The sequence below is a fragment of the Lepidochelys olivacea genome, assembly GCF_965140295.1.
Source record: "Lepidochelys olivacea isolate rLepOli2 genome assembly, chromosome: 5".
In the NCBI taxonomy this organism is placed as follows: Eukaryota; Metazoa; Chordata; order Testudines; family Cheloniidae; genus Lepidochelys; species Lepidochelys olivacea.
The window spans coordinates 86,001,876-86,018,121 of record NC_140415.1 but is presented as its reverse complement, the minus strand read 5'-3'; the positions used below and the strand labels follow the sequence as shown (position 1 = coordinate 86,018,121).

The 16,246-nt window shown below is 41.0% G+C and overlaps 1 protein-coding gene across 1 annotated transcript in view; it reads left to right on the top strand.

Annotated features, from left to right (window-relative positions):
* Nucleotides 1-2,222: 2,222 nt before the first annotated feature.
* Nucleotides 2,223-16,246, top strand: part of SECISBP2 (SECIS binding protein 2) — a 55,722-nt gene continuing 41,698 nt past the window's right edge. Inside the window, exons 1-6 of the mRNA XM_084629070.1 lie at nt 2,223-2,353; nt 5,367-5,503; nt 7,929-8,190; nt 12,815-12,941; nt 13,389-13,624; nt 15,365-15,446. Coding sequence (XP_084485196.1) covers nt 2,318-2,353; nt 5,367-5,503; nt 7,929-8,190; nt 12,815-12,941; nt 13,389-13,624; nt 15,365-15,446 — 880 coding nt within the window. The 5' untranslated portion in view covers nt 2,223-2,317. The remainder of the gene's footprint in view (nt 2,354-5,366; nt 5,504-7,928; nt 8,191-12,814; nt 12,942-13,388; nt 13,625-15,364; nt 15,447-16,246) is intronic.

Sequence of the window (16,246 nt, the reverse complement as noted above, 5' to 3'; positions counted from 1 at the left end):
AAAGTTTATGGGATGCCCTCACAATGTTTTGTTGCTGGTGCAAAATCATACACTTGTATCAATTTTTGAATCTTTGCATTGTTATTGCTGAAATACAGGACAAAGAGGGTCCTGTATTGACTTGATGTGGAACTTTAGGCACTGCAATGTTTATCACCACTCAGTCATCAAGTTTTTTTGAGAGAGAAGACACCACACACATCAACTGGCAAGTACTTTGTTCAAGACTGCTCAGAAATATCATATGCGAAGGGGAGTACTGGGCACAAACTTCCATTCAAGAAATTGAATTTTGCATTGCTGATGTACTCATAGCACCACATTGATCCCTCTAAGACTTGCTTTCTTGATGGCCAAAGCTCTGTGGTTGGGAGTGGTGGTGTAAAGTATCCCCCCACACACACACTTTTTAAAATTATTATTTTAAATAGGAAGGAGGGAAGAAATTGAGAGGCCTTCAGTTGCCCCTACTCTAAGAAGTTCTCATTCTCTTTCTCACTATGTGTAAGAGCAGCCTTAGATGTTGTGTGCATGTGCCTATTAGCTGGCTCTAGGTGCCTTGTTTTATTATTACTGCACTGCTGTAGTACTGGGGAAACAAACAAGCAAATATAAATAGAAATGGTGAAAATGGAAAGAAAGGTGCCTGATTAATTTGTGCAGTGATTGATGGGAATAAAGTGTTCTCAGATGGTTGTAACAATCTTGGGGTTAAATAACAAACGAGTGAATGAAAAAGGCATACAACTTTAATAAAATTGGAGAGTATCTGTGGTGAACTGAGGCACACAACTATGCCGTGTTACCAACCCTTGCCTCCAGGGCACATCACCAAATGCCTAGGTTCATAATGTTAGGGGGCTTATTCCTTTGCCCACTTACTTCCCTGGTCCTTCTCACATGAACAGAGAGCAATGATACCCAAAGTCCAAAAGTGCAAACAATTTGATGTTTATTGGGGTGAACTTCCAGCAAGCATGATCCCAGTTTCCTTCCTTAGTATCCACCCTCCCAGCTCTGACACCACAGAGCCTTACCTGTGTCCCTGTTCCCATTCCCCGCAAAACATGATTCCAATTTTCCCATTCCCATTTCTGCCCCTTAGCAAAACATGATTCCAATTCCCTCTTCCCATTTCCCTCCTTTACTTCCTGATTGACTGCAGACTATATAGTAAAACTTGAGTTCTGCTTAGCTATACCTTAACCAATCATTTTCCTGAAATTTAACTAACCAATCCTAACATATTGTAACATGATTATTTAACCAATTATATCCCACTACCTTAATTAGTTTACACCCAGCAAAATTAATTATACAGCAGACAAACAATCACAGAACCAGAGAGAGATTATACAGACAAACAATAGGGAAATGGGGACTACAATGATAGAACAACACAGAAATGAAGATTTCACAACTACATCTCTAAAGACATAAGGGTTTCCCAGCTGTGTCTATTGATAAGTGAGTTCTTGCCTGACAGGATGCTATCAAACTAAGTTTCCTTTTACATCTTCTAGGTGCTTCCCTTTCTCTGGAGGTGATAGGCGTTATCGGGACAGGATTGTACCTAACAGCCCAATAGCACCTTATTTCAATGTGACTAATTTGGAATGTGAGTATGTGACCGTTTGCTTCTCAGCTTATGGCTGCCTCTGCAGCTTAGCCAAAGGCCTTAGCCCAAGAACAGGGCCTCAGACTGTCACAGTAAGAGAAGGCCCTTACACTGACAGACAGTGATTTTGATTCTTTCTTATATATCTCTATAACTAGCGAAGTGATAAGAATACACTTAAATTCTTAGAGTATAGGCGTTTACAGACAGGCCTGAATATCTATATCCTAACACATAATACTATCCCACATAAGGGAGCATTTCTAAATTATAATAGTCTACAAAATACCACTATAGTGTTTACTTGGCCATGAACTGCAAGAGCCAGATAAGAAGGAAAACCCTGGAAAACTGACAAAAATACCATAATTCCAAATGGATTATTTTCACAAAATAACACAAGCAGCTCTCCGTGAGCCACACGCACAGGAGCGCGCCACCCAGAGGCTTCAGGGAGTACCACCCAGTCTTGCGCACCGCCTCCAAACTCTCGGGTGGCAGGTTGGGCAGTGCGGTCATGTGACCAGACCAACAGGCTCCTCGTCAGTCCCTCGCTGCTGCAGTTGATTGGAAGGTGACGTAGAACCAGCTGCGCCGCGGCCCTTCTGACGCACCTGGCTGGCGTCATCGGCCAGTCAGACTCGGGAGCTGGTTTGGGGGAGAGGCGGCGCGCGGTGCTGTTGCCCTTCCCGACCAGCCATGGCCACGGAGCGGGAGCCGGGCACGGCCAGCGAGGTAAGGGCGGGAAGGCGGCTCTGGGCCGCGCAGCCCCCCCCCTCATCCGTTACATAAGCGGGGGCCTGGTTACACCACTGGCCCCGAGGCGCCCTATGCCGTTCCCGAGTCCCTGACAGCGGCGTCGGGGGAGCCCCCGAGAGAGTCACTAACCATCCCCGCGGAGCAGCCGCCCGGACCTGCCCCCGGGGGTCCATGTCCTGCACGGGGAGCCGGGTGGAAACCTCCCCCGGCGCTGGACTGCCCTGCGGACTCGTGTGCTCTGCAGCTCTGCCCTGGGGCGGGGTGGGGGGGAAGCAGCGGCGGCCTCAGCCTTGGCCCTGCGTGGGACGGGCTAAGGGGCTCCGAACTGGCCTTTGAGTCCAGTGGCTTTCTTTTTAAAGGGACCATCAACTTGAAATGATACTTTTGGTCTGAAAATACTTTACCTGCTGTTGCTGCAAGTACTCCACCGGTATTACTGCAGCTGAAAGGGAGCCGGGTCAGGGAGATACCTTGTCTTTAAGTTTTTCTTGTGCTTTTAACAGTTGTTTAGCCTTGATCTTACAATCAGATCCGTGCAGGTGAGCTCTGTGTGCGTGCAGAGCCATGTCCAGGTGTAGGGATTTGCTTATATATGGCTCTGATTGCAGTGGGAGAGGCAGGTCCTTTGCCTGTCATAAGTTTCACACTTTCTTTGTGAAGTCTTAGAACTTGTCTATATGGGAAAGTTATACTGGTGTAAGCTAAAGTGTGCATATAGATCTACTGGTATAACCTCCTGTGTGAACAATCTTATTCTGGTGTAAAGAAATGGCTCTTTTCTGCGTAGCTGGTGTTGCTTGGGAATGGGTTTAATTGATTCTGCAAACGCTCAAGCATGTATGACAGGTTTCAGAGTAGCAGCCGTGTTGTAATTTTACTCCTGATTAGTCCCAGTAGTGTTTGTCCCTGATTCTGCAGCTGGATCCATGCAACTGTTGACCTCTATGGCTCTCTGCATAGGCGTTGGGGTCTGCCTCCTCAGATCCAGTTGCAGGATTGAGATGTCAGTCCTGCAAAAACTTAAATACGTGCATAAGCCTTTACAGAATCAAGACTCTGTTGTTTGTGTGAGCCTTTCACGCAACATCAAGGAAGAGAGAAACTTTTATGAAAAGGAATATATGTTTATGAAACCACAAATAAGTAGGAGAGTCAGGAGCTTATGTAGTAACTGAAACATCTTATTAATTTTTAAAGATGGTGTTTGTTCTAATTATCCCAAAGAATTAAAAACCTTTTGTGAGTATTTTGGGCAGCATAGGAAACTAAATTGTGCGTGCTGATCTATATGTGAAATATACTTTTCTCCCAAAGCCCTGAAATAGTTATTTTTGTCAGATACTTGTGGAGGAGAGAAGCAAGTAATTCAGAGAAGTATATACAATATTAAGAGCATACTTAAAGGAAACTGCTTTAGAATGCTTCAAGTTCTTTGACTAAAATCAGTCTTTTTACCATTACAGCGTTATCAGCAGGAAATGTATTTGAATAAGCATTCAGTGAATATATTGCACCAGTACCTTAAGAACCAAAATCTCATGTTAAGAGACTAAACACACTGTAGGCATGGTGAAGTGTGTGTGTGTGTGTGTGAGAGAGAGAGAGAGAATATGTATGAAAGGAACCCATTACTTTTAAGAGTCAGCTATGCTATGGGATAGTCTTCTATTACATTCATTCTGTGAATAATGCCCCCTAGGTTGTGTGTCAAATATAAAATGTACATATATAACCAATATGGCACTAGATTCCATAGAGATCTCCCAGTCAGACTAAGATGTTCTTAAAATTAATGATCAACCCAAATTAAAAGTATTGTTATGGTTGGTATTATTTATGCCTTATTCATTTGTCTGGTAACTAAGCTTTAACTCCAAAAATAACTTGGATTTGTTTTTATACTCGTGTGTACATATTTCATGTCCTGTTTCTCACCAATGCAATCTATATTTTGTATTTAAATGGCCAGGATACATTTGACAACAGTTGAAGTGGACACACTTCTGAAGCCAAGAATCCATATTATCTGTTGGGTTGTAAAAGCCTTAATCCTCAAATTTCCAGGTGCACACTTAACCACAAGAGGGTGCTCATGTGCATTCTAAACACTGACATTACTGTCAGTGAAACATTTATATAAACAAGTCTCCATGTGCCCTTGCATGGATACAGCAGTTCATGAAGTTGACTTTGTTTTACTGCTTTAACAATGAGAACTAATAAAGCAAGTTATGCCACTGTCTTAGTTATGAAGACCTATATAATCAGCTTTAAAATGACTTACTGCATGTATTAGAATGAATGGAATTATGAAATAGTACTTTGTCCAAGCACAAACTATGAAGTGCAAGCAACAAGTAACATCAATAAATACATTCTGGTTTTAACTTTGGAGCCTCCTTTACATTCAGAAGGCCTCTTGAAGGCAGTAGTAGTCCAGCATGTGGAACACCTCCAAAATTGGGCATGTCAATATGAATATATTAGTGCTGTGACAATCTCATTAAAAAGATGTAGAATTTAATGTTTGATCCATATTTTTTAAAAAGTATGCTTATAGTCAGTCACACTTACTGTACCTTTGGAGACAGCTTTTACAATAATGCTAATAATCTGCTGAGATGATTAGTCACTTAATCAGTATAATCTGAAAATGGAATATTCTTATTTTTGCATCTCACATGTTAAGCAGGATCCTAGCATTTTTGTAATGTAGCTTTCTTTTGTGTATTTTCTGTTAAATGTAGGCATTATGTGGAAATAACTTTCCAAAGCAATCAAATCTTTGCTGTTTATTGTTTTCCCCTTCACTTTCCTTCTGAGAATTTTGTTGTTTCACAGCTATTAGTATTATTATTAGAACAAGTGAACAAACTAGCTCTTTCTTGTGCAGTTTTGCTCTCCCAGAGAAAAGGTTGGTTCCCCTCTACCCCACTTACTTTTGGTTCATCTCAAAATGCATGTATCCAAAAAACATTTTGTTTCTCAGGGCTTCAGGTTCTCAGCAGATGTCAAACCGTTTGTCCCAAAATACACGACAGTCACTGTGGCATGGTCAGAACCCTCAGAAGCATGCGTCTTTCCTACTACATACTACCCATGTGTTCAGGAACAATCTGTGGATAAGTATGTATTTTTCTGAATCTCATATGGGTAATTTTAACCTTCTAGTGCCTTGACTTTGACTACTTTTTCAAAATTGCAGTAGGAGCCTCTAATGCTTTAATTCTTCTAACTGTAGTAGTGCTTGCCCAATGGTTTAGACTTCTACATTGCTCTCTGAGTGATACAGATTTGGTACCTAGGTTGTTGATCCCAAAGACCTGGTATTGTGGAGTCACTAGAGAAGGACAAGGAAGAGTCGTGTTGCTCTGCAGTGCCTAATCTAGCTGATTCAGATGTGGTGTTTGGCTCTGGAAGGAATCACATTCAGTCCTGGGGTAGAAGAATGATAGCTATTGTTTCTCCCATCCATATAATAGCCTATGTATAGAAGGGGAAGGGAGGACCCTTGAGAATGGGGAAGGGGGAGCCTCTCCAAATGCCTTCCTTCTAGATATAAGGAATCTTCACGGTCCTTCCTTGGTGCTCTCCCCCCCACCCAAAAAAAACCAAACAAACAAAAAAACAACTTATTTTAAAAGGTAAATCTAGTAAGAATAAGATACACTTGCAAAAAACCCCCAAACAAATCTATTTTCAATGTAGCAGTTTTCAGGATTTCCAAAAGTAGATTTTACTAAATGGATTGTTAATGCTGTATATTAGGATAAGAAAAAAACAACAATTAGAAGGGTTGGGTTTGATATTCAGTAAGTGTCCTAACTTTTTTATTAGTTTCTCAGAATGGTAAGCATTGGTTTCATTTTAGGCATAATTGCAGTGTCCTGCAACTCATTTATTGCCTTAAAAAACCCCCAAAGATTGTGTTCTTTTTTTTTATGCCTTAACTGACTTTTCCCACGGGCGATCTCAGAATTGTGACAACATTTCCTTTGTATGCAGCCTGTATTTTGGATTGTTCTGATCCATTTAATGATGAGCTGAATTGAAGTCTGATTTATGACAGAATATAATATAATTAAAGACATAGTGAGAAGCACCAATATTGTGATTAAGGTTGCATTGTTGGGGACTTAAGTCAGAAAATGAAGGTTAATGGTTGATACACTATTGTGCATATTTCTCCATATAAATTAGGATAGGCTGAAGTCAAAACAACTCTTACTACCAGAGGGAGAGCATTTCTTCTTTTGTATTGCATATCTGAAGTATCTGCTTATTACAGAATTGAACAGATATATGAAAATAGGAAAACATCAGGCTTATAAACTCTGGCCACACTAAACTGGTTTTTAAAATTGGATATGCATAAGCTAACATTTGTTTGCTCAAATTGAGACTGTCACCACTAGCTGTTCACTTTACATCTGTAAATGTAATTTCTGTGGGAAATGTGTCTTCACTTTCAGAGGCCCGCTTAGAATTTGGCATGATCTGGGTGGTGGAGCCCTTACTGATATCAATTTAGAAAATGTTTCCTTTTCCTCTTTTTTTTTTAAACTTTCAGATACGTTGAATTTGCGCAAGTTGTATTTAAGGCTTCCTTTAGCCACTAAGCACAACCCAAATATCTACCATCTAAGCCAGTGGTTCCCAAACTTGTTCCTCCACTTGGGCAGGGAAAGCCCCTGCCGGGCCGAGCCAGTTTATTTACCTGCCGCGTCCACAGGTTCGGCCGATCGCAGCTCCGAGTGGCCGCGGTTTGCTGCTCCAGGCCAATGGGAGCTGCTGGAAGTGGCGCGGGCTGAGAGACAAACTGGCCGCCGCTTCCAGCAGCTCCCATTGGCCTGGAGCAGCAAACCGCGGCCACTGGGAGCCGTGATTGGCCGAACCTGCGGATGCGGCAGGTAAACAAACCAGCTCGGCCCGGCAGGGGCTTTCCTTGCACAAGTGGCGGAACAAGTTTGGGAACCACTGATCTAAGCACCTTTTACTATAGTGTTTTATTGGGATAAATTCTGTCCTACAGAGTACTATATTTATACTTCTGTTTTTCAACTGTATTTTAAAACAAGTTTCAGTACTTCATATTCCTTTTATTGTAGCGAAGTGCATTCGCACACATCTCTTAGTTGTATTACACTTTCAGTCCTCTCTGTCTTTTAGTTTAAGCTCACTCTTTACCACAAGGAAGTCTGGCAAAATAATAAAGAACTTTCCATCAACTGTTAAAGCTGAAATAGGGAAGTATAACTTTAAGTAAAGCAGAATAGTTTTGAAACTCAGTAACAAATATTTTTATAGGTAGAATCATTGTGGTTTTTGAATTTTAAATAACCATTATGAAAGTTTAACTGTAAAAAGGAGAGAAACATTAATATTTTAATCATGTTTGAGGAAAAACTTGAATTTTATAGTTAAAACTCTTATCTAGAAAGCAGTGAGTAAATACTTAATTGAAATTATGGACAATGCTTTTCTTGCAAAATATTATGCCTGCCTTGATATTGAACAAAATCTTCAACTAAGGAATGGTGTATTTATTTAGGCCACAGATGTGTGCAGAAGATGTGTCCTGGAATGGCGCTTCATCTCTTTCTCAATATATATCTGGTAGCGTTATGGGATATACTCCACTTGGTGAATACTCCAGCTCGCTGTCTTCATCCGATGCTGCACCAAATATGTACTCACTAGCCAGTGCACGGTGTAATTATAACAACTCTCAACACTACAGTCATTCCAGGATAGTTAATGAATGTGCCGAACAAATTTGTCCAGTCAGACAGGAGACTAGAAAGACTTCTAAGGTAGGTGAATAACCTCTTCTGTGAGCTTTAAAATGAATAATCACTATTTGTTCACTATTGCTACTACAACAGCATTTAGAGAGGTTTCAGAGTAACAGCCGTGTTAGTCTGTATTTGCAAAAAGAAAAGGAGGACTTGTGGCACCTTAGAGACTAACCAATTTATTTGAGCATGAGCTTTCGTGAGCTATAGCTCACTTCATCGGATGCATACCGTGGAAACTGCAGCAGACATTATATACACACAGAGATCATGAAACAATACCTCCTCCCACCCCACTGTCCTGCTGGTAATAGCTTATCTAAAGTGATCATCAAGTTGGGCCATTTCCAGCACAAATCCAGATTTTCTCACCCTCCTCCACCCCCCCCCCCCACACACACAAACTCACTCTCCTGCTGGTAATAGCCCATCCAAAGTGACAGCTCTCTTCACAATGTGCATGATAATCAAGGTGGGCCATTTCCTGCACAAATCCAGGTTCTCTTACCCCCCCCCCCTTTTTTTTTCTGGGGACACACACACAAACTCACTCTCCTGCTGGCAATAGCTCATCCAAACTGACCACTCTCCAAGTTTAAATCCAAGTTTAACCAGAACGTCTGGGGGGGGAGGGTTAGGAAAAAACAAGGGGAAATAGGCTGTGCAGTTTCCACGGTATGCATCCGATGAAGTGAGCTGTAGCTCACGAAAGCTCATGCTCAAATAAATTGGTTAGTCTCTAAGGTGCCACAAGTCCTCCTTTAGCATTTAGAGAGATGTTATTAGCAGTAATATAGACTAGATTTAGATTTTTGTAGCAGCAAGATTTTTTTTTTTTTTACAGAATCGAAGACCAGTAGAAGTATTTCTATGAAACTCTTACAATTCAAGTATGCACAATATTTTAAAATTCCACATCTTTTATTTGTCAAAATAACACAATATAATCAAGCCAGTTTCAATTAGTTTAATTTATTTCAAAATACCTGTCGTCAAGTACATCTAACAATACAGACCCCAAAAAGGATTCAGGAAATGTTTTCTGACAAATAGATTCCTTACTAGGCATACTAATACAGAACTGTGAGTAATAGTTCATTTAAACTGTGATACAGAAATGTATTTCCTGCACCCCTCAGAAGTAGTACAAAAGCTTGGGGGAGTCAGGGTAACGGAGGAGCTGAGTTGCTGGGAAAGAGGCAGGAAGTGAACCTGGAGCCTCGTTGGGTGTGGGTGGGAGAAGTATGGAACAGGTTTTTTTTTTTGGTTTTTTTTTTTTTTGGTGGGTTTTGGGAGGGCGGGGGATTGTTAGGGAGCCTCCCCCATGCAGACCCTGGCTGACCCCTAGCCTCTCCCATTCAGTCAGGTACATCTGCCCTGTCCCAGTACCTCCATTTAGCCAGGCATATCTGCATATGGCCCCTCACCCCCACTCACATTCAGCTCCTGGTTCAATGTTGTTACCCCACTAGCTTCCGTGTCTCAACCCCAGTCTGTTCCCACCACTAGCCTTTCTGAATCCCAGTCTGAGTGAGCCTCCCAGCAGCCCTGTGTGCCCTGCTCTGTTCACCCTCCCCCATGCCTCATGCCTGATTACCTGGCTCTGTGGGCAGGGTGCTGTGAGGAAGGCAGCCTCTGGCCTATGAGCCAGTTGCTCTCTCTTCTGGCACCACATCAGACCCTGGTGGGTGAAAGGTTTAATTATAGTGCAACCCCTTTCATGGCTTCCCTTAGGCTCCTTGTCAGAATCAGTTCTTCTGCGGGAGGAAAAATCTGTGGTGGACATTAATTCTGCACTTGCGCGGTGGTGCAGAATTCCCCAAGGAGTAATATATATTTGAACAAATAAACACGTCTCTGAACTGAGTTGTCAATTCTCCCAGTATTTTTGTGAGTTGCCACTTCTTTTGTGGCATTAAAATTGTCCTCTTACCATATCGCCAGAAATTCTTGGTGGGTATCTCAAGGTTTCTGACTGAGGTTAAAGAGATACTGCAGTTCTTGCTGCATCCATCAAAGGCCACAGGTAGGAGACTAAATAGCGGGGTTTGGATATCCGTTCCAGCTGCCACCAGCATAGGCTGCTGCTCTCTTTTTTTGACCTGCAAAACGAATCTCTATTTCCTTACTTGTGCTCACTGTAACTAGAGCTAAGCAAATAATCGATTTTTCTGGTTTGGAGGCCAAACCAAAAAATCTGAAATGTTTTTCGACTGAGATTGAAATTTTTCTCACCCAAAAACTTGAAAAAATTTGAAAAAACTTGAAAAAACTTTCAGAAAATACCACCACACCGTGTTTCCAAAAAGAAACTTGCTTCCCAGCACTGGCAGTTGCTAAGTGAAATTAGCATTCTTTTCAATTTCAGCTACTGCAGCAGAGCAATAGCAGTGGTGAAAATGATAAGAATGTCATTTTCTCTCAGCAGCTGCTGGTGCTCCCTGGCTCCCAAACAGCCCCACCATGCATATTGCCTAGGGCTTCCAGATTCCCAGCCCTGCTTGGACAGTCCACATGGCACCACTGCCATAGACCCTGGGATGCTGACCCCGGGCATCTAGGCTTCTGGGTCTGAGGCAGTGAAGCTGGAAGCTCTAAGATCCCTGGCTTGAGTTGGAGTTCTCAGGCCTGCAGACTCCCTGCTGCAGAGCCAGGAGCTGAGTCCCAGGTCAAGATGGGGCTCCCATGGTAGGGTGGGCATTTGACCAGTCCAAAAATAACTCGTCAAATATTTAAAGCAGTAATTTATTGGAACAGTAACGAAAAGAGTAAGACTTTATGGTCTCCAGTAGGCCTAGACTTAGCCTTAGAGTCTTATCCCTAATTGCAAAAAACAAGTTACTTAAATGAGTTGTTTTAACTCGGAAAAATGCAAAACACAATGAAATCAAGTTCTAAAAAATGAAAGAATGGCACCAGATGCTAGGCCGCTGCCTACATCAAGGCATCACTGGAATATTTGACCATGGTTGTTAAAAGCAGGTCAACTGACCAGCTTGCTAAGCCTGTCCCATAGTTTCCAGGCTCTCTGATGCAGAGCTAAGAGCCTAGAAGTCATGCAAACCCTGGCTCAGCTGGGTCTTCCAGGGCTGCCCTGGAGCTGCAGACTCTGGAAACTCAAGCCACGACTCCAGGGGGTTGCGGACAGTTTTCTGCAGAGCTGCTGTGGACCCTGAAATGCTGACTCTAGATTCGGGGAAATGATTCAGACCACAAAATCGACATTTTTCTGACCAACTCTCACTGTAACAAGCATGGGACATGTAATCTGTGAGACAAGTGGAGAAGCAGGTGAGCAAGGATAGTAAAGTGGGGGACCAAGAGGTGTAAAGGTGATCCAAAGAGTGTGTATGGTTCCCTTTCCCTGCAGGAAGTCAACTCTGCTGCACACTCTTAAGAATTGGCAAGGGAAATATGGAAGGGAGAAGAAGGTGGACTGCAGCAGTATCAAGAGTCTGGGGGACAGAGATTGGCAGGAGTCAGAGGTAGTGCTTTGGTAGAAGGAGAGCTGAGCAGAGCCACTCTCCATGGATGGTGAAAAAGGTGTTGAGCAGGGGACTATGTCCTTGAGTGGAGCAGGACAGGGCAATGGCCAGCTGAAGTAGAGCGAGGTACCCATTGGAGGGAAGGGCCTACAGAAGGGAAGGCATAGAGGAGGGAGCTGAGATTAGTGTTTGGAGAAGGATTCCCCCATCAATGAAAGAAAAATGGAGGCAGTCTTCCAGTCTATGGAGATTTTTTATTTGTGCATTTTAAGATGAATTTCCTGAAATCCTGAGGAAGGAAGGCAAGTCCCCAAAAAAGTTTACACATGTTTTAAAAAACCAAAGAAAAACTGCCACAAAACAGCATGATGTTAAGCCATTCTCTTGATGATTTTGGTCTGTTGTGATTTTTGAACTTGTTAGGTTAGCAGTTTTGCAGGCAGCATGCAACTCAGACTGCCTGTCCTGAAATTGCATCCACATAGCTTTCAGAGTAACAGCCGTGTTAGTCTGTATTCGCAAAAAGAAAAGGAGTACTTGTGGCACCTTAGAGACTAACCAATTTATTTGAGCATGAGCTTCCACAGTATGCATCCGATGAAGTGAGCTGTAGCTCACGAAAGCTCATGCTCAAATAAATTGGTTAGTCTCTAAGGTGCCACAAGTACTCCTTTTCTTTTTGCATCCACATAGCTGGCCTCTTGCGCCAGTGCTGAGCCCTGCTGACTCCAGTAAAACCCTGTCTTTGTGCGGTAGCCCACCCATGTAGATACAGTTGCAGGATCAGAGCCTAAGTATGCATTAGCATGAAGTGTCATGAGAACCTCAAGGTCCAATTGATTACAAATAAGTGGACTAATGTAGTTTTGTTGTCCAAACTGTGAGACATGCAAAAACTAAATAGCAGAAATAACAAAATGTAAATCAGATTTAATAATCTAAGAAGTTCCTCTGATTTTTATTGGTCCTCAAACTGTGTTGGTTATTTTAGTACTAATTTAAAGTCCAAACTCTTAAGGTTATTCTAGTTAAGTATAACTTAAGTTATGGTAATGGAAATATAGTGATCTGACCAAGTGTAACTAAAAAATCTTCTGGAAAGGTTTTCATTTATTCAATTGTTTCTTATTCAATTGCCAATTCATTGTTTCTTACAGAGGAGATCAAAAGGCGATGAGCAGAAATTGGGCAATAAAAGGCTTGATGGAAGTGAGTCATCAGACAGAACAGCAAATAGAAGTTCACTTCTTACTTCTGTGTACGGCAGAGATGCTTTGAAACCAGGTACAGGTGCTAATATGTGGCTTAGTTAAAATATATGCAGTAGAAATTATAATTGTTAATTATTTAGTAGTTTCTAGTTTAGTGTGACTATATGTTTCTGAATCTCGAGGTGCCAAGTCAAGGGGTATGGGGAGAATACTTCTTCGAGTGACTCCCTTTTTGAGAGAGGACCATGAATAACCTTATTTGCTGACTCCACAACATAAGGTAGATTGATATGAAGAACTTCCTAGGCAAGCAACTTCTCCTAGGTTCACTGTTAAATTATTCTTTCTGCATCTTTATTATAATGATTAGTGTACCAATATCTTCAAAATGAGATATCGTTGACCTAAAACTATTCTATTACAATCAGTGTGCTTGGATATCATGACATTTGAGGTGACGTAAAAATCTGGGTATAATTTAGTGATAGTTGGCTTCTTTGACTTTACATGTTTTAATTAGACAGGTCTCATAAAGCCATGAACTGGAAATCAAAACAGATTCCAAAAACCGAGTCTCTTCCAAAACCTGCTTTTGAAGTTACCCTTTCGGATTTCCCTAAGTTGCAGAGTCTGGGAAACAATGATGTAGTGGACCTACAAAAACATAAATGGGGACCGTTATGCTCAACTGAAGGCAATACTGCACTCTTGAGACAACCAGTGAGAACACAGACTTCTGCTTTGGTGACCACAGAGGTTAGTTGATGTTTGTACTTTGGAGCCTTGTAGAGTATTTCATAAAATGACTTGTTTAGTGATTCATTAAACCACTTGTGTCATCAGTAGGGTGATTAAGTAATACAAGAACAAGGGGCTGCCAAATGAAATTAATAGGTAGCAGTTTAAAAACAAACACGAAGTATTTTTTCACGCAATGCACTGTCAACCTCTGGAACTCCTTGCCAGAGGGTGTTTTGAAAGCCAGTACTATAACAGGGTTCAAAAGGGAGCTAGATAAATCCATGGAAGATGGGTCCATCGATGGCTATTAGCCAGGATGGGCAGGAATGGTGTCCCTAGCCTCTGTTTACCAGAAGCTGGGACTCGGTTACAAGGCATGGATCACTTGATGATAACCTGTCTGTTCATTCCGTTTGTGGCACCTGCCATTGGCCACTGTTAGAGGACAGGATACTGGGCTTGATGGACCTTTGGTTTGACCCAGTGTGGCCATTCTTACGTTCTTATGTAATTCTCCCCCAAGGAGTTCGGTCACAAATTTAATTAATGCATTATTTTTTTAACGAGCGTTATCAGTATGGAAGCACGTCCTCTAGAATGGTGGCCAAAGCATGAAGGGGCATATGAATATTTAGCATATCTGCACGTAAATACCTTGCAATGCCACTACAAAAGTGCCATGCAAATGCCTGTTCTCACTTTCTGGTGACATTGTAAATAAGAAGCGGGCAGCATTCTCTCCACTGTAAACAAACTTGTTTGTCTTAATGATTGGCTGAACAAGAAGTAGGACTGAGTTGACTTGTAAAACTTCAGCACCTACATTGTTTTGTTTTTGACTGCAGTTATGTAACAGAAAAAAATCTACATTTGTAAGTTACACTTTCATGACAAAGATTGCACTACAGTACTTGTATGAGATGAATTGAAAAATACTATTTCTTTTGTTTATCATTTTTACACTGAAAATATTTTTAATAAAAAATAATATACACTTTGATTTCAGTTACAACACAGAATACAATATATGAAAATGTAAAAAAAAATCCAAAATATTTATTTAATAAATTTAAATTGGTATTCTGTTGTTTAACAGTGCAGTTAAAAGTGTGATTAATCATGATTGATTTTTTTAATCGCAACTGATTTTTTTAGTTAAGCTCATGAGTTAACAGCCATTAATTGACAGTCCTACTTATTAGCAACTGATGGATAACAGCAACCCCTCAGGTGCCAGCAAAAAGTTGCTAATAAGTTGAATCTATCATAGTAAGATGCTTCAGTAGCTCATCCCCTCCTTGTTCCCTCCAGCTACTTTCTTACGGGGGGGCGGGGAATAAGGCAACAATCACCACCTCTGTGCAAGGCATTGCCTGTCGATTAATGACTAACTGGCATCAGCTTCAGCCAGTCATTAATTACCAGGAAATGCTCTGCATCTCATTTTTATTGCTAAAGTAAAGTAAGTCTGTGTTCTGATTTGCATTTCGTTCACATAATTGCTGGAGCCTGAGAGCAGGAGTGTCATGGAACCTTTTATGCCAGATCTCCACTGGCAGGAGGTATTCTCAGGGTGCCATTTCTACCCCCTTTTAAAGATGCTTTTTTACTAATTGAATGGTATAAAAGGGTCTTGGTATAGTTGCAGAATATAATCGGGCCCAGTGATTCTGTTCCAGATGAGTCTAAAAAGTTATGTACATTTGGGAGTCTTCTGTATTTAAGAATACAAAACAATATGTTGTTGCTTTGTAGAATGAAGCTTCCATGGAAAAGAAAGCTGTATCAAAAATTTATACAGAAGCAGGTTCAGTTTCCTCTTCACTTGATACTAGAGGTAAGTGCTGGAGAAACCCCAAAATATCTGCCACTTATTGGGTTTGAATTGACTCTGCATCTCCTTAATATAAAAGTTACAGTAGTGCTGAATGCTTCTTGAGAATAAAATAAATGTGCACATTTTAAAAATAAAAACCTACAATGTGAAAACTAACCAGTGAGAGATAATGAAGCAAACTTGAAACCAATTTCTCCTTCACTGAAGTGTCTGTGTGGCTTGAGGGGACACTTAACTTGAGTAATTGTTTTAATTGCTATGTAAATATCTTGACTTATCACAAACTACTTCCAAAATATATGTAAATAATGGATTTCTAATGCAGCGAGAGTTCTTAGTTTGTAGCAGATCTCTAGGTTTAAAGTTAAAAATTCACTTTTAAAAAGCAAAAATGGCAAAAGGAAAATTGTTCTTAGCAAACCACTTTGCATTGAAAATGCATTCATTTTTCTTTTAGGGCTTAGGTCTCCTCAGATTTTATGTATAAGCTTATCTTGTAGGGTTAAGAATATTTTATGGTAATGTATCAGTTTTTATGTTTCAAAACTATATCCATTTGTATTGCAGCATAAATATCTGCTCTCTCAATTAACCGCAAGTTGTTAACGGGTGTATATAGAATTCACAAGCTAATTGTCCCATTTTTGTCTGTGATGTCATGGACGTTTAAAGAGTAGTGCTGATGTACTTATTCCTGTGCTGCTGCTTTTTTTTTTTTTTAATTAAGAGAAATTATCAGGTATTGAAGTATTTGAAGTCTAGTGATCTTCGACTTCTGATGTTAAGAGTACTCCAAGTTT